A 23240-nucleotide genomic window follows, 5' to 3' on the forward strand; every position below is an offset into this window, starting at 1 on the left:
TTTTGGCCTTTTCCCTGTGCATCTAGTTCCTTTTGATATCTATATGGGCTAAAAAACCTTGTAAAGTTACATCATTTTTCTCTACTAGTTTAGTATGTGTTTGATTCTGCTGAACTCTTAGCTCCAGACCTGTGACCCAGAGAGATTATTTTGTTGTTTTACTTACTTGACAGAGCCGTGTTACATTCAATTTCAGGTTTTGAGCTAAACAGGCTGTCCCTTCAGAGTGACAGAAGACATGGTGTGACCTTTCTGTAAATTATACTAGCATTCACGATTATAACAGACCTCCAAAACTGTAAAACTGGTACTCTTTTGTTTTATTATAAAGAGTTAAAACCAGTTATTACAGTTATTAATCAGTACTGTACTGTAGTTAATACAGTACAGAACTGATTATTTCATTATCCTAATTTATATTTGTGCTGTCTTGTAATTTAAGCTGTATTGTAATTTATAAAGACAGTTTAAGAGTTTTAAGTTTTCTGACAGTTTAAGAGTTTATTTGAATAAATCATCGTACTTTGGTTGACTGAAACTGACACAATCATGAATAAATTCAACGATCAAGCAATAATAACTGTAGTCATGGTAAAAAAGTAAAAATAATTGATAATACATTGAACTACATTCAGGTCCTGATCTGGTCTGTAGCTTCGAGTAAATGACTGTGCTTGTGTTTGTCTGTGTCTATTTGTGTTTTCAACAGACATGAACCCAACATTGGTACAATTTGATAATAGAAAGTTATTTAGACTACCTAAGTTGATATTTCTTCTTCAATTCTACAGCCTTGTTGTTACATTCAAGGAACACCTTTTTTCTGTTGTGTTCTGGTTTGTAACTCTTGATATTTATCTTAATAACACACAAAAATTAAAGTTAGTGAAGGAATAAAAGGAAAATGCATCTGCCCATTACTACAGATGTAAATACAGGAGAGTGCACACATCATAAAAATCGAACAGACATAATAATAAGCATATAAATAAGTAGGAAGAAAGAGCTGAAAACTGTTATTGACACCATTTTTTAGTGTTCTCATCAATGTTCTCTTTTTAGTCTGGCTTTTTTAACAATCGACATTATTTATATTGTCTCAATATGTCATACAAATTGAAAAATTAATTGTGTTCTTTAAAGATTCTTCTTTCCCTTGTTCTTAATCTTCTCCTTATTGTTATTATTGTTATGTCAACTTTTTTGTCAACCTTTTTTTTTTGTTTTACGAAATAAGAGTCATATCTTCAGGTCATTAATAATGTCGTCTCAAACATTAGAAAAATCTAAATAACAATAATTTAATATAAATACTTTTGTTTGTTGTCTGTTTTTGTAGAAAAGCTAACCTGATACTTCGTAGGGTAGAGACGATCAGCCTCTACTGCCGATCCCTCCTTCGCAGCACCCACATCCAGAGTCGCACAGACACAATGGCATTTGTCTACTGTCAGAGCGACGAGGGCGGACCCCCCAGCAACATGTGGCACGGTTCCTTACATGACAGACGTGCCATGTGCATGGAAAAGCTCATTTCCTTACAGCGTAACACTTACAGTAACACCAAACTCCGGTGAGAGAGAAATAGAGAAATGAGCACACATCTTTTTTTTCTGCCAAATGACATCATTGATTGATGAACCTCATTGGTATGCTCTGCAGCAAGTGTCTCTCACATGACTGGCACATTTTTAAAAACCAGGAGAGCCTTCAAGAAAACCTCAGAATTCACAGGACATCAATTTAAAGCTACCAAAAAAAATTATTTTTGTGTGGCATACTTTTATTAGAAAACAGAAGATATGGAAAAGTCACTGAAGCGGACATGATCTTCAGCTACAGTATGCCAGTGATTGTGCACATCAGTGAGCAACTGTAGTATAAACATGTAAAATTGACAGTCAGCCATACAAAAGAAAAACAAACAAAAAAAGTGGTTGGCTTAAATATCTTGAATGTAATAATATTGTTCATTTTTGGTGCTTTCCTTGGACACTGAAAAAGAAGAAGAAAAAAAAAAAAACGGATATAATGATTCTGTAACTTATTTGCCTTTGCTACTTTCATTAGGACAGAGAACCTTAATTGTGTGAAAGCCATGTAAACATAACATTTATTTTTTAATTTCACAATATTTTAGAAAAATAATGATTTGCATCGGGAATTTCAAAGGACTAGGTGAGTAAGAACTTAATGATATAAAAATTTTAATAGTTTTTTTTATGGTTGCAGAAAAACATTCTGAAGCCTAGGGAGATTGTGCAAATATGGTTTATTGGTAGAATATAAACAAGGCATTCTTGGATTTTTCTCAAGCTTTAATTTACCTGCCGAATTATAAGAAACATCTTAGTCATTTTCCCATTTCCTCTTTAAATTTGTTTTAAAATAAAACGTATTTCGCATACAATGACTATAATAAAGGACGTTTTATAGGGATGTCCTAATCAAGATTTTTTGTTACTGATACTGTCACGAAAAATGTGGTCTCGGCTGACAGAGTCAATAAGTAAATTTTTTACTGCACATTACTACAATAAAGTTATTACAATGCTGTTTATGTATTTGAAGACTCTGAGGTTTGAAGTGCTTGAAATTATCTGCTATTCTTATCTTGGTAGCCACTGCTTCTGTAATGCTGTGCCTATAAAAGAAGTCCTAACCACCATGATAAACTGAAGTGTGTGCATGAAATGCCCCATGCTTGAAATCCCTACATCATCCATCACTTTTCTGTATTTGTTGCTTTATGGCCTAAATAATGTGGACAATATCTATTTCCATATATGCTTTTCAGTATCACATTCACAAATCTGCTGGCCGTGAAGCACACCCGTTTTTTGATCCATGAGGAATCTATCCATATGCCTTGAAGCTAGGCAGTGAAATCGAGCAAACCTCAGGACTCCAAATATCTGCAGCAAAGCTAATAGCAGCCACATTAGATAACTACCCTGCAGGTGATTGTACATTTTTAAAAGCAGCTTGAATAGTGTTGTATCAGCTATATGATATCTAGAAGGAAGGATGTTTCATGGCTTGAGCAACTGCAAAGGGTGACAAAAAACTATATTCTCCACTATAGCAATGGGCTGGTCATCCTGAGTGACACATTTGATCACCAATTCTGTAATCCATCTTGGCATTTCACTGTTCATTGGAAATGTATCTCTTCTTTTTAGAGTTGTCTCTAAAGTGTGCTGCTTGACCTTACTAAGGTTAAGAGTTAGCTAGATGAACTTTGGCTATGTAGCTCTTTAACCACCACCAGTTTGTTGACAGTTAGCTTCAGTTGACAGTTTGTTCCATCCTACTATTATTTCGTACTTGTAAAAAAAATACTAAAACTGCAAGGGTATGAAATGGCAAAAAGGATGAAATGATCTGCACCCGTAAACACCAGTCGCAACATTTTACAGCAGCTGACAACCTTACTGCTTTTATGGCAAGGCTGACATAAAACCTTGAGAGCAGGACAGCAAAATGTAACAGATGTGCAATCATAAACTTTCCAAAATACCATGATCAAGATCCTGAGTCAATACTTGGGATCAGATTAAAACATCCCTCATGTTTAGTTTTTTTTAAGAAATACACATAAATGTAAGCAAAACTGCAAGATCTGTAATAAACACATTGGTGGCACATCTAAATTAAATATACGGATATACTGATTATCTTTGAAACATCAAATGTTTGTTAATATTGAATAATAACATGTAGAACTCTAACACCAGTTCTGAAACAACATATCCAGGGAAGTTTGAATGGTCCTGTACCAGGAGGTTGCATAGAATCAGTGATTGTATGGTTGACATTGGTTGATTTTTCTGTTATATGTCATATGACATATCTTCAAAGCCATGAATATTCTTTAAATGTAAACAATGCCTTTTCCAAAATTCTTATTTATTGTGATAATAAACTATTATATTGTAAAATGTCAGTTGTATATATTTAAATATAACTGTATCATCATGTGGCTCTGTCTTTTTCTGAAGAATGTGGAGTATTAAAATTGTAAAGTAAAAGCAGACTTTTCTTCTTTCACTACAATTGAATGATAACATGTTTTCATTTTAAAAGTTGGCCATAATTGAATGGTTGTTGAGCAAACCAATGTGATCATCACAAGAGGTAAAACAAAACGTTTTTCAGCAAACAATAAATTCTCAAAGCCTTTTCTGCCTTTTCTGCCATTTTGTTCTTCTCAATTGAGCCTTCCATTTTTTTTTTTTACTTTTGTCAATTATTTTTCATCTGATTTCCCCAGTATTTCATAAATTAATTTACTTTGTGCTAAACTCTCATACCTTCAAGTGTACATAACTTTATATTCTCTATGCAGAAGAGCTCAAATGTCAAACACTCCACCACATTTGGGCATTTTGAAATAAAACATTTACTCCAGCATGTGCTGGGTCTGCCCGGGGGTCTCACTGCAGTAGGGGCTTGGAAAATCTCCAAAATTAGGTACCTAGGAGGCAACCTGGTCAGATATGGTTTCCATCTGTCTACTTACTTTTTTGCATCATGAACATGAACAATTAGAAAAAAAGACAGCATGTAGAAATACATGTAAATATTGTAGTTTCATGACCTGCTGAAGTGTAAATTCATAAACTTTAGAAATAAACTAAAAAACTCATAATTTACAGATTTATTGTACATTTGTGCATTACTTTGGTTTTAATTGAGGTAGTTGTTTAAACTGAAGCCTGTCTATATTACACTATCTGTGGAAGACTATCTCCAGTTCATTATCACAACTTTTTTGTCCAACTCTGTATTTCATAATGGACAATATTGAGCACAAAATGCAAAAATTATGTGATATAAACATACATAACATAGAGTTTGCTTGAATGGATATAAACATTCTAATCTTTGAGTTATTTTCAATGGTAGGATTTTACTTTTATATGGCCTATTTTCTGAGCAATGGTTAACTTAACCTTTTCATGGGAACTTTTCCTGATCCAGCAAACTAAGATCAATCTGTTCACTGTTTACTTTAGTTGGGGTACTCCCTACTTTTGGGCATGGAAAGTTCAGCTTTATCCTTCTGATTTTGCTTAGCTTATGTTAACACGATGCATACACCCTGCCTTCACGGGCATGAACTTTATAAGAGAGAAGCCCCCCTGGTGTTTAAATCACTAAAATAAAGTTGTACAATAGCAGAGCAATAATTGGATCACAATTAATTAGCAAAATAAGGCACAGATGAAGATTGCTGTAAGCAAATGTAAAATTAGGTCTAAGGTCTAAGGTTCCTAATTTGTAGCCAATTTGCTACATGATCTTGCTGGAAAAATATTTATATTTAGATGGAGAGGAGGCAAATCAGTCTCTAAACTAACAGACATCCATCCCATACAAATTACTCTAATTTATATCATTAACTGAAGGTGGCTATGCCTCTCTGCATGTGAGCTGCTGGGAAGCATTTACTTTTTCCACCTCACTCAACAAACTATTCCTTCAAGCTCAGATCCAGTTTCTTTTTCAGTCATGCAACATTAACTGCACTTTAAAAATCAGTAGCTTGATGTGCATTCTCACAAATTAGGCCATTAAGGTCATTGATGGGCCAGAAACAGCCCTCACATTTTCATGCCTGTGTATCAATGCGGCATTATTGAACAAGTTCCTGTTTTTTATTTTGTTAGCTTTTTTTTTTACAAGCACATCAGCACATATTTTCTTTTTAATTTTAAAAAGCCTCACTGTGAATTTGTAACACCTTGTTTAAACCCAAAAGACATTTAAATAAATAAATAACTGTGACTAACATTAGATTAAGCTAAATCTAGCTACATTCATATGACAACAATTTCGGTAAGTGACCAATAAATTATAATAATTCCGCAGGCAACATGCATAGCTCCATGTCCTATAGAGGTTAGTTTGGTCCTTGGGATCTGGAGTTGTGATATAGTTGTTGAACGGAGAGAACCTACTGTGGAGTATGGAGTGGGCAGTTCTGTGGACACACAAATAGGTGAGGAGGCAGATCTTGTATTGGATCCGAGTAGAGACAGGTAGCTAACGGAGGAAATGGAGGACTGAGGTAATGTGGTCATGTTTTTTAGTTTTTGTTGGAATTCTGGCTGCACTCTTCTGAATAAAGGACAGCTTTTAAAGGCTTTTAGATTTTAAGAATGAATATATAAATATATGCATAACTGCAACACCTTGAAATACTTAAATTTCACACACGTAGAGTACAGACCAAAAGCTTCACACTGAAGGCATCAGAACTATGAATTAACACACTGAACAAAAAAGTGTGAAACAACTGAAAATATGTCTTATATTCTAGGTTCTTCAAAGTAGCCACTTTTTGCTTTGATTACTGCTCCGCACACTCTTGGCATTCTGTTGAAGAACTTCAAGAGGTAGTCACCTGAAATGGTTTTCCAACAGTCTTGAAGGAGTTCCCAGAGATGTGTAGCACTTGTTGGCCCTTTTGCCTTCACTTTGTGGTCCAGCTCACCCCAAACCATCTCGATTGGGTTCAGGTCCAATGACTGTGGAGGCCAGGTCATCTAGCGCAGCAAACCATCCCTCTCTTCCTTGGTCAAATAGCCCTTAAGCAGCCTGGAGGTGTGTTTGGGGTCATTGTCCTGTTGAAAAATAAATGATGGTCCAACTAAACGCAAACCAGATGGAATAGCATGCCGCTGCAAGATGCTGTGGTAGCCATGCTGGTTCAGTATGCCTTCAATTTTGAATAAATCCCCAACAGTGTCACCAGCAAAGCACCACCACACCATCACACCTCCTCCTCCATGCTTCACGGTGGGATCCAGGCATGAAGAGTCCATCCGTTCACCTCTTCTGAACCGCACAAAGACACGGTGGTTGGAACCAAAGATCTCAAACTTGGACTCATTAGACCAAAGCACAGATTTCCACTGGTCTAATGTCCATTCCTTGTGTTCTTTAGCCCAAACAAGTCTCTTCTGCTTGCTGCCTGTCCTCAGCAGTGGTTTCCTAGCAGCTATTTTACCATGAAGGCCTGATTCACACAGTCTCCTCTTAAGAGTTGTTCTAGAGATGTATCTGCTGCTAGAACTCTGTGTGGCATTGACCTGTTCTCTAATCTGAGCTGCTGTTAACCTGCGATTTCTAAGGCTGGTGACTTGGATGAACTCATCGTCCGCAGCAGAGGTGACTCTTGGTTTTCCTTTCCTGGGGCGGTCCTCATGTGAGCCAGTTTCTTTGTAGCGCTTGATGGTTTTTGTGACCACTTAGGGACTCTTTCAAAGTTTTCCCAATTGTTCGAATTGACTGACCTTCATTTCTTAAAGTAATGATGGCCACTCGTTTTTCTTTACTTAGCTGCTTTTTTCTTGCCCTAATACAATTTCTAGCAGTCTATTCAGTAGGACTATCAGCTGTGTACTGTATCCACCTCCTGCACAACACAACTGATGGTCCCAACCCCATTTATAAGGCTTGAAATCCCACTTATTAAACCTGACAGGGAACACCTGTGAAGTGAAAACCATTTCAGGTGACTACCTCTTGAAGCTCATCAACAGAATGCCAAGAGTGTGCGGAGCAGTAATCAAAGCAAAAGGTGGCTACTTTGAAGAACCTAGAATATAAGACATAGTTTCAGTTGTTTCACACTTTTTTGTTCAGTATGTAATTCCACATGTGTCAATTCATAGTTTTGATGCCTTCAGTGTGAAGCTACAATATACATAGTCATGAAAATAAGGAAAACTCTTTGAATGAGAAGGTGTGTAAAAACCTTTGGTCTGTACTGTATAGCATGTAGCTATAATTAAAGCAAGTGGTGGTTTAAAAAACATTGATAGGGTGACTGAAAACAAATACACACCACAAGTTCAGATTTTTTTCCGCTTTACAATTTTGTGCTACTTTGTGTTTGTTTATGACCTAAAATGTTATTGAAATATGCTGAGGCTTTTGGTCGTAATGTAGAAGATTTTGCAGCATTTTGGAACTTCAGATATCTGACCTTTTTGCACACGTCTGCACACACTCTGACCAAGACTGAGTAGAGGGCCTTCACCAAGACATTGGATTAAGCTTAAATAATTCTTAGATGTTCTTAGACCATTAGAACATGCATTGGTTATGACCTTGAAGCTGTGGTGAAAACATCTCATTTAGATACCTGTGAATACATGTCAGAGTATTAAACTCAATGCACAGTTACTTTTTAAATCTAACACATTAAAAAAAGAGCTTAAACACATTCTCAGACCCAGAATGCATGCCTCAAGTATATCTTATCTACAATCCCGTAAAATGTAAATAAAAATGTAATACAATGATTTACAAATCATGTTCAACCTATATGCAATTCAATACACTATGAAGACTAGATATTTAATGTTCAAACGAGTAAACTTTATTGTTGTTTTTCTTTGTGCAAATATTCACTAATTTGATGCTTGCAACGCATTCCAAAAAAGCCTGGACATGGGGCAACAAGAGACTAAATAATACTCTAAAGACACCTGTTTGGAGCATCCCACATGTGAACAGGTTGATTGGAAACAGGTTAGGGTCATAATTGGGTATAAAAGGAGCATCCCCAAAAGGCTCAGTCATTCACAAGCAAGGATGGAATGAGATTCACCAATTTGTGAGCACAGTTTAAGAACATTGTTTCTTAATGTACTGTAATGTAATGTAATTGCAAGGAATTAAGAGATACCATCTAGAGATCATCTAGAGTCCATAATATCACCAAAAGACCCAGAGAATCTGGAACAATTTCTTCATGTAAGCAGCAAGGCTGAAAACCAACATTGAAAGCTCGTAACCTTCGATCCCTCAGGAGGCTCTGCATGAAAAAACGACATTGTTCTGTAACTGATATTACCATGTGGGCTCAGGAACAAATAAGAAAGCCGTTGTCAGCTAACATGATTTGTTGCAACATCTACAAGTACCAGTTAAAACTCTTATCATGCACAGTGAAAGTCATATATCAACAGCACCCAGAAACACAACTGGCTTCTCTGGGCCACAGCTCATCTGAGATGGACTGAGGCAAAGTGGAAAAGTGTGCTATGGTCTGAAAAGTCCACAATTCAAAATGTTTGTGGAAGTCATGGGCGTCGTGTCCTCCGGGCCAAAGAGGAAAGGGACTATCTGGATTGTTATTAGCACAATGTTAAAAAGCCAGTATCTGTGATGGTTTGGGGGTGTGTTAGTACCCGTGTCACGGGTAACTTGCATATCTGTGGAGGCACCATTAATGCTGAAAGGTACACACAGGTTTTGGAGCAACATATGCTGCTTTCCAAGCAAGGTCTTTTTTGGCCCTGCTTATTTTAACAAGACAAATTCAAAAATGAGTGAATATTTGCAAAAACAAAGTTTATCAATTTAAATATTAAATATCTTGTTTGTGTAGTGTATTCAGTTGCATTACTTAATGCCTAACGTACATTAGTGTGATAATGCATAGGTTGATTATTAATTCTATTAGTAAATAGTTTTGATAAGTTCAATTTGAACTGAAGTGTCAGTACTGAGAAAATAGTTGCTAATCAAATGTGTGAGCATTTACACAGCAATTACCTATTTGAAGAGTTTCAGTCAGGCGTCCGAGCTCATCATAGCACTGAAACAGCTCTGCTGAAAGTCACTAATGATATTCTTATGGACTCAGATAATGGACTTGTGTCTGTACTTGTCCTGTAAGATCTCAGTGCTGCATTTGATACAGTCGATCACAATATTCTCTTAGAAAGGCTGGAATATGCTGTAGGGATCAGGGGAACAGCGCTAGGCTGGTTTAAATCTTATCTGTCTGACAGATTCCAGTTTGTTCATGTAAATGATAAATCATCTTTAAACTCCAGGGTTAATTGTGGAGTACCACAGGGTTCAGTGCTTGGGCCAATTCTCTTTACTATATATATGCTTCCAATAGGTAAAATTATCAGGAAGCATATGATAAATTTTCACTGTTACGCTGATGATACTCAGCTTTACTTATCCATGAATCCTGATGAGCCCAACCAGTTAGATAGACTACAAGCATGTCTTGAAGACATAAAAACTTGAATGACTTTAAATTTTCTGCTTCTAAATTCAGACAAGAAAAAAGTTGTCGTCTTTGGACCGGAGTCTTTAAAAAGGAAACTGCTTAGTCAATCACTTAACCTGGATGGCATTAAATTGACCTCCAATAATAAAGTAAAAAACGTTGGTGTTGTTTTTGACTAGGACATGTCATTTAAATCCCATATTAAACAGGTTTCTAGTATTTCCTTCTTTCATCTCTGGAACATTGCCAAAATTAGACATATCGTGTCCAGGAGTGACGCTGAAAAACTAGTCCATGCATTAGATACTTCAAGGCTGGACTATTGTAATTTGTTACTGTCAGGATGTCCACAAAATGCAGTTAAAAACCTTTAGCTGATTCAAACTGCTGCAGCAAGAGTTCTGATGAAAATTAAAAATAGAGATCATATTTCCCCTACTTTAGCTTCCCTTCATTGACTCCCTGTTAAATCCAGAATAGAATTTAAAATTCTCCTCCTCACATATAAAGCCCTTAATGATTTAGCTCCTTCATACATCAGAGATCTGATTGTTCCATATGTTCCTAACAGAGCACTTCGTTCTCAGACTGCAGGTTTACTGGTGGTTCCTAGAGTGGTTCCTAGAAGTAGAATGGGAGCCAGATCCATTAGTTATCAGGCTCCTCTCCTATGGAACCAGCTCCCAGTTTTAGTCCGTGAGGCAGACACCCTGTCTACTTTTAAGGCTAGGCTTAAAACTTTCCTTTTTGATAAAGCTTAGAGTGGCTTAGGTTATCCTGAGCTATCTTCCTTATTTTTTTACCTCTGTCTTCTTCCCTCCCTGTTGGATAGAGTAAGGGGGAGTCAGGTTTAGCCTAAACCGGCTCAGTTATGGTTGAGGTGCAAACACACCCTCCATTTGTGCTACCTGTATGACCTCCTCTCTTTTCCAATGGTTATTGTCAACCTGACAGAGAGAGGTATCCCAATCGTAGTGGTTTTTGTATAAAAATGGCCATCAGTGGGATCTAGATGGACAAACTGTCTACTTTTAAGGCTAGGCTTAAAACTTTCCTTTTTGATAAAGCTTATAGTTAGAGTGGCTTAGGTTATCCTGAGCTATCTCTATAGTTATGCTGCTATGGGCTTAGGCTGCTGGAGGACATAATGACCACTTTCACCCTCTTCGCTACATTCTCACACTACTCTCCTATTTTGCATTATTTGCTGTTATTTCAGCTTTTAAGTTTGTTCTCTCTTTTCTCTTCCTAGAAGCTACACCTGGCCTGACTCTGTGTCTACCTGTGACACCTTTCTGGAGAGGGGCTTCGTCCGAGCTTCTGCTGGCAACAACTTAATGCTCACACTCTACTGATGATCCACATGGCCCTGTCTTTCAGTGTTTAACCCTTTCTCTCTCCTAGACATGGCAATTGACTGAGCTTTTACTGTGACTAACTCTATGTGCTCTCTTTCAGACTCTATCCTTGAAAACTGGCTCAAAGTTTATCTGTACTTTTTTTCTAGGTGAAACAACTAAAGGAGCTACATCCATTAACATTTACTTTTCCGTCCCATAGAAAGGACTCCTGGATCAGTGCTTCTTTGTTTTTTTTGTGTCTCTGCTCTGTTCTCTCAAACCCCCAGTCGGTCGTGGCAAATGGCCGCTCACACTGAGCGTGGTTCTGCTGGATGTCTCTTCCTGTTAAAAGGGAGTTTTTCCTCTCCACTGTCGCTACATGCATGCTCAGTATGAGGGATTGCTGCAAAGTCAACGCCAGTGACTGTCCACTGTCTCTACATGCTCATCCGGGAGGAGTGAATGCTGCAAGTCACTGACTGGATGCAATCTGCTGCGTTTCCTTAGACAGAAAAACGTTTTATCCAATTTGAATAAATAACTGAATCTAACTGCACTGTTCAATGGTTAGGATTAATTGGAATGTATGTACCTGACTTTTGTGAAGTGCCTTGAGACGACAAGTGTTGTGAATTGGCGCTATATAAATAATGAATTGAATTGAGTTATTTTAATTCTGAAGATTTCATTCCTTTATCTAAAGGAAATGATGGCTCCCTAAATATTTCAAATGATTTGCCTACAGTGCATTAGACATTGTAGGGAATGTACCAGACCATCAACATGTATACATACTTCCAAATGTAAAAGCACAGAAACACAGAATGAAACATATTTTAACAAACTCCTAGGACCCAAAGATGACTGTTCTGATTATTATTATTTTTTATTGACAACAAATAAATAATATGTGACTCAACAGATAAATTCATGGTTTATACATTTGACAACAGTGCTTACACTAGGTCATTATGAACAAATAAATGCTGACAGCAAGTGGTGTGGTAAAGCATCACTACTTTTTTTTGTTAACTTTTTTCCTTGCAGGCGATACTTTGACACTACGTTTCACTGATCTTTTTTTTTGTGTTATATTTATGGTAAAAATCAATCCAAGAGCTATTTGCAAACAGTTAGTACATGTTTTTGAATACAATCATAAGGTAATATCTATATTTACATCTTAAAATATATTTGTTAAACAGTTTTGTATGAAACATTACAGTAACACTACTAGATTCACGTAATATGTAGTACATTTTTTTGTATTTTTTACTTACGAAAAAAACAAACTATACTTCAACTTTTTTTTGTTCACTGAAGAATAAGGAAACAGACAGAATAGGACTAATCTATAACCAAAGGCTTGTGAGAAGTACTTCATGTGTTACAGCACACAAAGACATTTTCAGAAAACACTATGACCTTTCATTTCAAAGATCAGAGCAAAATCATTAGAGCTTCACACTCTCCAGTTCTCCTCTCTGCTTTTTTGATGAATTAGACAGAAACATCTGACATCTGTAGACAAGAAAAACAAAAGGTGTTTCATTTGAACTACAGGAGCAAATCTTGGTGCTGAACATGGAGGTATCAAAGCCTGTCAAACAAGAAGGCTGGTTTAGTTTCCTATGGTGTGATAAGCATAGACTGTAGGTGGGAAGAAGTGTGTTCCTTCATCTTAACTTCAAATGGTTCTGTAAGCTGGGCAAACATCCCCTCTCATTTTCACAGGGCCAGCTTGACCCTGGCTGCCCCACAAAGGCATACCTGACAGTGACAGATGAGGCTGTGTGTCGAGTTAGAGGGGAGATGGAGGTAAGTGAGGTGGAGGGAGGGAAGGTGAGAGTCCCATCGTGGGATGGCTGCCATCCCCAGGAGAAACTCTGACTCACTGGCCTTAGCGTGTTGCCAGTCAGGCTGGCCGCTCTTTGCTCAGGGGCAGCCTCTTTGAGTACATACTTTCACACCTGGACAAATAGCTCGACAGGCCAGGAAAAGCAGCCAATCCTTAAATACCTCTCTCTCTCTCTCTGTCTCTCTCTCTCTCTCTCTCCCCTTCACTGGCTGCCCACCTTCTACATTTGCCCCATCCAAGAACTCTCACTGTTTGGTGTCATATAACCTCTAGTTCATTGTTTTACCTTAATTGTTTGTCCCTTTACTTCTTGCCTTCAGCTGGACATATATTGTTAATAATAAGCAAAAATGCATTTCATTTGGTTCTCTTTTTAGCACTCCTTGTACATATGGCTATTATGTGCATTAAAAAAATAGAAAGACAGAAATAAACACAATTCTGGCTCTAAATGAAAAAAGTTAACATTTTGCAAGCACCATCCATCTAGACATAATTACTATTGAAAGAAGTTATTCTGTGGTTGAGGGCCAAACTTGTACTGTACATGTCTGATCAGTGCCTGACAGCAACAATCACAATCCATATATTGTGACGACATAGACAAATTGACTCACAACATATAATGCGCTAGTCCATATAGGAACAATGTAAAAAATAATTTAAATGGAACTTAAAATATAACTTAAAAAAGTATAACACTCTCAATAAATAGTTGTACTATTTACACCATTGTTATGAGACTCAAATGTCACTAAAATACCAAAGCTATAGAAGCAGCAAACATTACAGGCATGAGGTACAGCAAAGGGATCATGTGTTGGCTACAGTACAGAGGTGATGTCTTTATCTGATGCACGAATGTATACTTCTGCCCATGACTGTCTTTGTTAACTATGGCTTATGGGTAACTTCCCCAATCTTAAGAAGAATTTGTTTTTGAAGTTGATGTAGTGACATTCTGATGCCTTTTGTGGAATTACAATCATCTGTTTTGGTATCTATATACTGGCATAATATGATAGAATTATTACATAATTATGATATAATTATGCAGAAGAGACTGCTGATTAGGCGACAATAAGTTTATAATTATTTACATAGTTTGAGACTGATCCATTTAAACAGTTAGAATGGCTTTTCTCTGACCTTGGTAGCAGATGATAAACCATAGCACTGCATGTGGAGTGACTCCAGATTACTTAGAGGTATGGATCATGTGTGAGGCAGCAGAATCTAGAATACAAACATTACATCTCGAATACATACAATTACCAGGAATATATAGATTTCATATAAAGTTTATAAATGTAATCATCAAAGATCATGTAGCCTTCAGTGTCCTCACAAAGTTTCATGTTTTGCAAAAGTTACAAAGTCTTCCAAATATCCTTTTTGTTGGGGGTTTCTTCTTTTTCTATATTCTGCGTCTCTCCACTTTTCCTCTGAAACCTAAGATGTTACGCAAACACCAAGGCAGAACACAAGACATAGCATTTGCGGTCTAGCTTGACTTTAAATAACTCATGATACATGTCTTGAAAAAGCATTAGTATAGATCTATTTGTTTTGGATGATGTGTAAATGAACATATGCTTAAATGTTGGAGTACCACCCTACTTCAATAATGCCGTCCAATGCAAATACCCTATTTAGGCTGCCGAGCATAGCAATATGTCATCTACATAATGTAGCACAAAAACCAAGTAAAAACATGACTGGTAGAAAAGCAAAAAGCAACTTAGAGAGTCATATTGCTAAATACTATACAGTTTACCTTAGATCACCATTTTGATAATAGCAGCTTCTAAAGGTTTTTGAAAGATATAAATTTTTTCTAATAACTAGAAAGTGCAGTAACTGAGGTCATTGATACAAACACTGATTAAATATGGCATGTTCCAAAAAAAGCAAAACAGTAAATCAAACCAATTCTTTAATAATTCCGTCATTGAATCATTTTTTGGATTTTCTTTTGTTATATTTTGTGGTAAATATCTTCACATCTTCTTTGCATGTTCTCATATTCTTTTAGGTCTCCACAAACATTGGCTATGAAATGACAAGTAGGAATGTGTTTACAGGAAGGATCTTGAATGCCATAGCAGCCAAATGTGAGTCAGAGAGAGACCATGGGTGAAGTGAAATCATAATTATTAATCATGCTAATTGCCACTATGATCGTGGTTGTTGCAAAAGAGTACAAGCAAAGTTTAGACCAAGATGCCAAGCGGACTACAATATCAAATGTTGCATGAAACTGATCAGTTTGTTCTTGTCGGGAAAGTGGAGTAACAAAATAGAAATCTATCATAGCAGCTCTATTGTTTAACAAAGGTACTTTATGGGAACACGCAACACAGAAAAATGCTGTTTAGAAGTGCACTTTGTACTGAAGAGGAAGCGGAATGAATGAATGACCTAAACCAGACCCAGCAGGTTGTCTTACAGAGCTTTGAGCATTCTGTGGCTGGGAATTTTGTGCTGACATATACATCCAAATGTCATTTTAATATATAACTCTGCTAACTCTGTGGAAGTTAGGCATGCTGGTTGGTTGGGTGGGGGCGTGGGATGGTGTTAGGGTTAGAGTTGCACAGATATAGTTTAGCCAACCCTTTATCCCAGCACTTTTGTGTGAATGTGGTGTGCAGTACTGAGACCAAGAAAGCCACAAGCCTTTGACAAGCATTGACTACATTCTGAAAGGAACTGGGATGGATTTACTTTCAGCTTTTGTTTTCAGTTTTAGATGGTTCTTGAGGTAACAAAGGTTTTATCTAGCTCCATGAGGAAAGAGTTTAGACTGAAATTAAAATCACCTCAAACTCTAAGTGAGTCTATGGACGACATTCTTTAAGTCATAATCAAGGTATATAGAGTTATTCGCGGGGGCTGCTGCATAAGAAGAGGGGTGCCAAGTGAGGTTCTGGATTTTCTTAAGTTGTTAGTGCATTTCATATGCGGTGCTGTCAACATGTTTTCTTTCTAAATGTGAGGTGACAGAGTTGTGTAAGAACATGCAGAAATGAATGAATGCTATCAGTAGGAGCTATAAGCAGCAAGGAAGACACAGCTGTCTAAACCTCCTACTTATTATGGATTGAAAGAAGCAAAAGCCACACTAAATTTTCAAATACAGATTTTTTTATATAAACAGTATTGTACCTGACTGTTTTTACTGTAGTTGACCGCTTTGAGTATTTGTGTATAGTAGTCTAGTTTTTTGAGTCATTTCTGTGGCTTAAAACAATATGGGTGTCTCATATAATCCCCATATCCACTGACATTCCATAAAGAAGCATAAATTACTAAAAAGGAAACAGAGGTAAGGAATATTTGACTAGTTTAAAATCAGAAATGATCAAAAGACAACCTCTGAAAGAAGGCAAGGGATTGCACCTTGAGAAGGTGCTGTGGATTCAAGGTATATGAGGATTTTTTAAAATCTCTGGTCAACATAGTCATTTTATCTACAGAACAAGAGCCAGTATCGAAACAATCCCAAACTTGTATGTTTTGATAAACCTTTGGTTCAATCATGTGATCATGGAGTAAAACCAATGCTAAAACCAGCACAAAAGGCATGCTTATCTAGGCTTGGTTACATTTTTGTTTGTTTTGGGTGATTTATTGAAAATGTCTATTTCATCTTTTTTTTTATATTATATACCTTAAAGGATAGTATTGCACAGGTTACTTTCTTTTTTGCAGAGAAATAACATCTTCAGTGGAGTCTCATTAGTCTCATTCTCCTTCTATATCTTCCTTTCATATGTAGATGGAAGCTGGTCGGGATTGCAGTACAGATGGAAAGGTATGCCTTTATTAGCAGCATGTGCAGGAAACTGTGGACCAAAATGAGGATGAAGAAGGTTGGGTCAGCCATTCTGGCTGTGTTGTGTTAGAGGAAGGGTCCTGGAATAGTGAATGAAGATCCCTGCTCAAGTCGATCACCCCATGGAAGGGATACGTTCATCTATTCGGTTCTCTGTAGCATTAGGATCCCGACAGGAGCACTCATTCCATATGTCGCAGGACATGGGGAATGGGATTACCTAAGAAGAAGAGAAAATAATTTTTACCTTTTCACAATTAGTTGTCAACTTCAACCACAGGCACTGATTACAGTACTTTCAAACACACATTTACATTTTATCACATTGTAACCATAAACCTTAAGGTGTTTTGTTGATTTTATGAAAAAAATGTGGTGTACAGTCATATTCACCACCACCTTTATACTTATAACACCAAATTAATTCCAGAGCAAACAACATTTTGGTGGCAGTATCATGCTGCAGGGATGCTTTTCCTCATTAAGAAAAGAGAGGCTGGTCAGAGTCGATGAGAACATGGATGGAGCTTTATACACTAGGCAATCCAGCAAAAGACTTGAGACAGCACTGGAAGTGCACCCAAACACTGTGTACAAATGCACACAGCACATTTCAGATTCTTATTTGTAAAAAAAAAAACAACATTCCTTGCAATTGTGTGCTACTTTGTACTGGTCTGTTACTAGGATCTTGCTAAAAATATTTAAGCTGTAACACACACACCATACACCTGCTAGCCAGAAGTAAAGGTTCTTCTAATGTGGCATGTGATGTCATGCAATGGGAACAAGTACCTTACCCCAAAAAACTACAACTCTGGAGTAAACTGACATTTAGTTTTCTTGCTCATGGAGGATCTATTCTATGTCACATCACAGCACTTTATCTTTACATGTATTTTCATTTTCTCTGGTAGTTTTATATCAACATAAGCTCCTGCCAGTGAAAGCAGAACAGTGCAATCAGTGGTTGTTGCCCCAGGCTTTGACGTAGCTGGATAACATTGATGATGCGTCACCCGCACCAGCTGCTGCTGCCTTGTCTGCTCGCTCACCTCTCGAGGGGTTGGCTTCAGCTGTTTGGGTATGCAAAATGTGTCCACTTTCTCCAGGCCAAACAGGAAACGCGTGTTGTCCAAGTCATGTAAGGCAGGCAGCAGACAAAGAACATGTCTGTATTTATGTCTTGGTGGCTTATTTTGCAAGGAACTGGGAGCCTGCAGACAGTCGCTTGATCTCATTAGGCAGAAGTAGTATTGATCTTGTGGACAATAGATCCCAACAAACATTGCAAGTATTATAAAAACACTAGCCATCGCAGCCAACACTGAGCTGACACAGTGCTTTAAGGTAAAGACAGTTTTCAGTTCAGTTCAGTGCAATAAGTGCAAACTATCCATATGGAAGAACTTGTTCAAAATAATATTACTGTTAACATATCTAAATATGATGTACCTGATATAGAAGCACTTAGACTAGGCTCTGTCTAAAAAAATGCATTGTAAGCTAATGTTAGCTTACAGTGGGGTTATTTGGGTAACTGCAGAACTCATCAGCAAAACAGGATTAAAAATTCTTTATCAACTAAAAATGAGCCAGAACACATCCACTCAATATCCTCTGGACTATAAGCTTCAAAGTTTGTACCTTTGGAATTTGCTATTTGCAAGTAATCATATTTTGCTAGTTATAATAGCAATCTAAGTTGAAGTTGTGATATTTTCATAGCTACAACCAATAATAATTGGACAAAAGCACTGTCTAGAGGGTGTTATGAGCTGCTAGTTTGGTGCTTTTCCATTTAAAGAAAATTCTCAGGTCACATAAAATGCTCGTAAGGCCACATGATGTATCTTAACTTGCCATGTATATTAAAATATCTAAAAAAATGTTTAATGTGAGTTCAAACAGAAAGAAATGAAGCACAGGTTGTAAAATATCAAACTTTGTCATGTCCATGGAGGGCTTGTGTCTCTTATGATGGGTCCCAGTTTTGTATAGCCTATGTGTATTCAGAACAGAGGAAGTTACTTTTGCAATGATGTTACTCCTTTTCCTTTCCATATTTAAAATTGTCTGACCATTTTGGGAGGAGGTTTTAATGCTCTGTAGATTGTGTATCATTGACCCTAAGCTGTCAAACAATTACTAGGTGAATCAGTCACAAAATAGATCAAACTGCCTTACTACGTATGGCACTTTAACCTTTAGCACACTGAGTTGAATGAATCTTTATCAGTGGAGAAAAGGTGTTTACATAATGTAGCTTGAGAATTAGTGATATCATCACACCATTGTAAGTAATATTCCATGATTGGGCATTACTTACTTAAAGCACAGTATCTTCATGTGCAATTGGCAGATACCTGACAGTGTGACACAGGTATAAGTATCCACCACTGTTCCTAAACATAGAGAATCTACTACCTGTCTGAAAAAGTAAAAGGTCAAATGTGGTGATTAACCAAACACGACACAAAAAACAAGCGTGGCTTGTGCAAACAGGACATTGTAGATAGCAGATCCCTGGAATGACATGGAGCTTGTCCCAGAGGACTAGTGACGCAGGCTCCCCTTGCAAATAGGGTATAAAATAACTTGTTTGTGTGGGGGAGGTGTCTCTAATGCATGGGCCAGGTGGGCTGGGCTCAGACTCCTTGGAGAAAATGAGGTCTACATGGGGCAACTTTACAAGCTAAAGGCCGGACACACTTCAAAAACAGCTGTCAACTGCATGAGCAGAGTTTCCTCTGTGGCATTTTGAAGCCAAGAACACAGAGTTCCTCATTCCCACCTGACTCCTACAGAGTTTTATTACAACATCTCTTGCTTTACACTTTTACCTTGTTTCCTTTAAATTCTCTTCCTATCTTGGCTTTGTTTTATTACTCCCTTCCCTTGCAGCACTCATTCCCACTACATCTTCAAAGTCTTTTGCGCACTTTTCACTCCAAGGCCAGTTCTGCTTATCTTTCTACGCAGAGAATGATGGTGGGTGGTAGATTTGACATGCTTTCCTTTTACCTTGACCTCTAGGGTGACTAGGTCAGGTGCCACATCTGGCCTTGAGGGTTCTCTCATGGTGGCTGGGAAACTGAATTGCCTAGCCCTGTGAGGCTGGGGGCCCTCCTGCTGCCCAGTGTCCCAGAATTAGAGTTAAAGGCCCATTGAAGTAGCACAGCACGTCAGAGCTCCTTTTTTCCATTTCACCAACAGGGCAAAACACCAAATTCCTCAATTCTGGGTATATAATATGTAGTAAACTTTTTAATACTGGATTTTTTTCATCTAATCACTGTATTGGTTATTAGCAACTGAAACCAGCTTATCCCCTAACAGAGAGTGACTATTTTTGATCAAAAGGGTGGAAATGTACCCCCTTTCCATCCACATGATCTCTCCTTTCTCTCTGCAAATGTCTACATCTTTACGATACTCAGAGCTCTCAATTCAAATTTCACACACACATAAAAATGCATTTATAAAAAGCTGCTGCTTTCATTTTCCAATTTTCTATGAACCTTGCAACACCAACAATAATTAGTAAGATGTTTATAAAACTTGATTAATGGGTGGTGAGTAAGAATCATGATTTTTATTTTTACGACAATTGATTCTGGCACTCGACTTGTTTTGCATTGTCTTTAGCTATATGAATATGAATTGGGGGGCTGTTGCAATCAGAACAACATTTGGTGAAAACCTTATGACTGGGAAGCACTAAAATGCTGAAATGTAATGAAAGACAACTTTAGTCAAACAACAGTGGTTGGAATGACAGGCTAAAACATTTGTTTTACTACAGAGTTGTAGTACATGTTTTTTGTAAATAACATTTTGTGTTTAGCAGCATTAATAGTCTACTTTTGTAAGACCATGCTTTGTCATAAAAACATACCTGATTTAAACAGCAGATAATTTACAAAACATGAATAAATTATTTTATAATAAATGTGTGAATCTGACATATGTTGAAAATTGTCAAAGGGTTCAGATAATTCCAAGCCATTAGGTTTTTTTCTATACTTTACCAAGTGGTTCTGGACACTAATCTAATCTAGGTTAGAAGACAAGACAACAGAGAATAAGATGAAAGGTAAGCTATTTGTAAACATTGCAAAGCAATTGCCAGCTTTAGCATTGTTAATGTCTAACGGTTAGCCAGTCACAATTTAACAGTAGAGAAGAGTTCTTCAATACAGCAGGGCAACAATTTGAGAACAACCCTCTTTCATACTTCAAAATAAGAGCTACCAACTGTGGGTCATGTTTATAGAATTCAACCTCATGTCTAGGGCTTATTATAATAGCTAGGATTTATTCCGCCAGATGAAGCCACATGAGGACAACAACTATGTGATGCATTGCGAGACAGTTCATTTTAATGAGTATTATCATGCCATTTTAATATTGGCAGTTGTCATGCAGTGAGCTCTTGTGGCACCCCTACTAACAAAGGAGCACCTAAAAACAATAAATGAAAATTTACAATTTGACATCCATAATTCCTCAAGGTATTCATATTGCAGTTACTGTAGTAAAACTCCAGTCTTCTGCATTGTTCCTTCACTACATCTCCAAATGTGGGCTTGTTAAAAAGCCAGTGAAAACTGGAGGAAGCCATGTGCTTGTAGCAGAGACGCAATGTGGAGCTGGAAGAGAGTATGTTCTGGTTTCTGGTTCACAGTTATGTGAACATTTTAAATAGAACAGGTTCAGCCAGGAAATAAATTACCGTGGAATGCTGAAAAATAAGCATGGGTGACGCTAACAGAAACTGCTAAAAAAAATATATGCATCACGTATGTGCATTTATCCTTTAGTAAGAACTCCAAAGATGTAGTATGGTAAGTCTGGCAACATATTAAGACAGAGATTAGTGGCTAGCTGTGGACATCACGGACCATCAGTTTAGAGACAAACATTAATCATGACACATGCAAGTCACGTACTGGGAATACTTGGGCCAAACTTAGATTTGCAAGCAGGTTTAAAGACCTGGGAGTGATCTGAGCACTTATACTAGACCTCAACTTTGACAGAAAAACATATAGCCACATTCATAAAAATGTCTTAGACAGGCCAAGTCTAATGGAGGAAAAAAAAGTTTCCAAACTATATGGGGGGGCTACAAAAAGGGTCTTGCAAGGGAACCCTCAGAGAGGCATTCTACAGACTCTCGCCCCCTCCCTCCCTCCCTCCATATCCAGCAACAGCTTGCAACTATTAAGGGGAGATCCTGCAGTGACCTTCAAAGGCCCTGAAGTGGAACAATACACATTGAGTCATTCAGAACAAGTTAATCCACAAATCTTTACCAAAACAAAAAGTAAGGATTCTTTACTATTCTGAGAAGCAACGTAAAAATAAATGTGCAGAATTCCATTATGTACAGTCATGCTACTAAAGTACCCCTCAACCGTAAACTATTTTTATCAGGTAATAAAATCTTATTCTACCTAGGTCCTACAATTTACCTAACACATAATATCTTAAACAGAGTCAATATTTATAAAACAAAATTTAGAAAGGTTGTGGGGGAAACAATCAAAGGGGAGATCAGATGAACTTGAGTAATAACTTTCTCACCCTATTGTTTATCAACCTTTTGATTCAAGTGTGTTTAAAAACAGGATGCTGGATGCATGATTACTTTTCATTCCCAGGTGGTAAGTTGTGCCTTATTATAAAAACAATTAACCTATAAAGGAAGATGATGATATCAAAGAAAGTAAGACACCCTGTCATGATGCAGCAGGACTCTGGGATTTTCACCCATTGATCTTCAGTTTACATTACGTTTTCACAATGTGGGCACAGAGCATTTTGGTGCCCTGGGTGAGCTGCACTATGTTCTACATCCAAATGGTACACATAACCAGACAAAGAGAGAGATCATCCTACCAAACTGTTCTTCACCAGGAACAAAGATCAATTTATTCTATATATATTTTCAGAAGAATATTTATATGGGGGCAAGAATTACAAAGCTTTGGTATCATATTCTTTTGACACTAAGAATGTGACAAACAGATTATTTTTTTAAATATCTTTAGGAAAAAAAAGATAAGAGGGAAGGTGAAAAGCTTACTCTTAAGCATCTTATTAACACAGCGTTCCTATTTTTTCCAGTGGCAATATTAATTCTATATAAAAGGA

The 23240-nt window shown here is 37.2% G+C and overlaps 2 protein-coding genes across 4 annotated transcripts in view; one reads left to right on the forward strand and one right to left on the reverse strand.

The window, feature by feature from the left end:
• The window catches only part of LOC124872311 (astrotactin-2-like), a 513868-nt gene extending 509687 nt beyond the window's left edge, over positions 1-4181 (forward strand). For both annotated transcript variants that reach the window (XM_047372149.1, XM_047372150.1), the window contains one exon: positions 1340-4181. In XM_047372149.1, coding sequence (XP_047228105.1) covers positions 1340-1577 — 238 coding nt within the window. In that variant the 3' untranslated portion in view covers positions 1578-4181. The remainder of the gene's footprint in view (positions 1-1339) is intronic.
• Positions 4182-12246: 8065 nt separating this feature from the next.
• pappaa (pregnancy-associated plasma protein A, pappalysin 1a) overlaps positions 12247-23240 on the reverse strand; it is a 137111-nt gene continuing 126117 nt past the window's right edge. For both annotated transcript variants that reach the window (XM_047373534.1, XM_047373533.1), the window contains exon 22: positions 12247-17301. In XM_047373534.1, the coding sequence (XP_047229490.1) occupies positions 17197-17301 (105 nt within the window). In that variant the 3' untranslated portion in view covers positions 12247-17196. The remainder of the gene's footprint in view (positions 17302-23240) is intronic.

The sequence above is a fragment of the Girardinichthys multiradiatus genome, chromosome 8 (assembly GCF_021462225.1).
Source record: "Girardinichthys multiradiatus isolate DD_20200921_A chromosome 8, DD_fGirMul_XY1, whole genome shotgun sequence".
Classification (NCBI taxonomy): Eukaryota; Metazoa; Chordata; class Actinopteri; order Cyprinodontiformes; family Goodeidae; genus Girardinichthys; species Girardinichthys multiradiatus.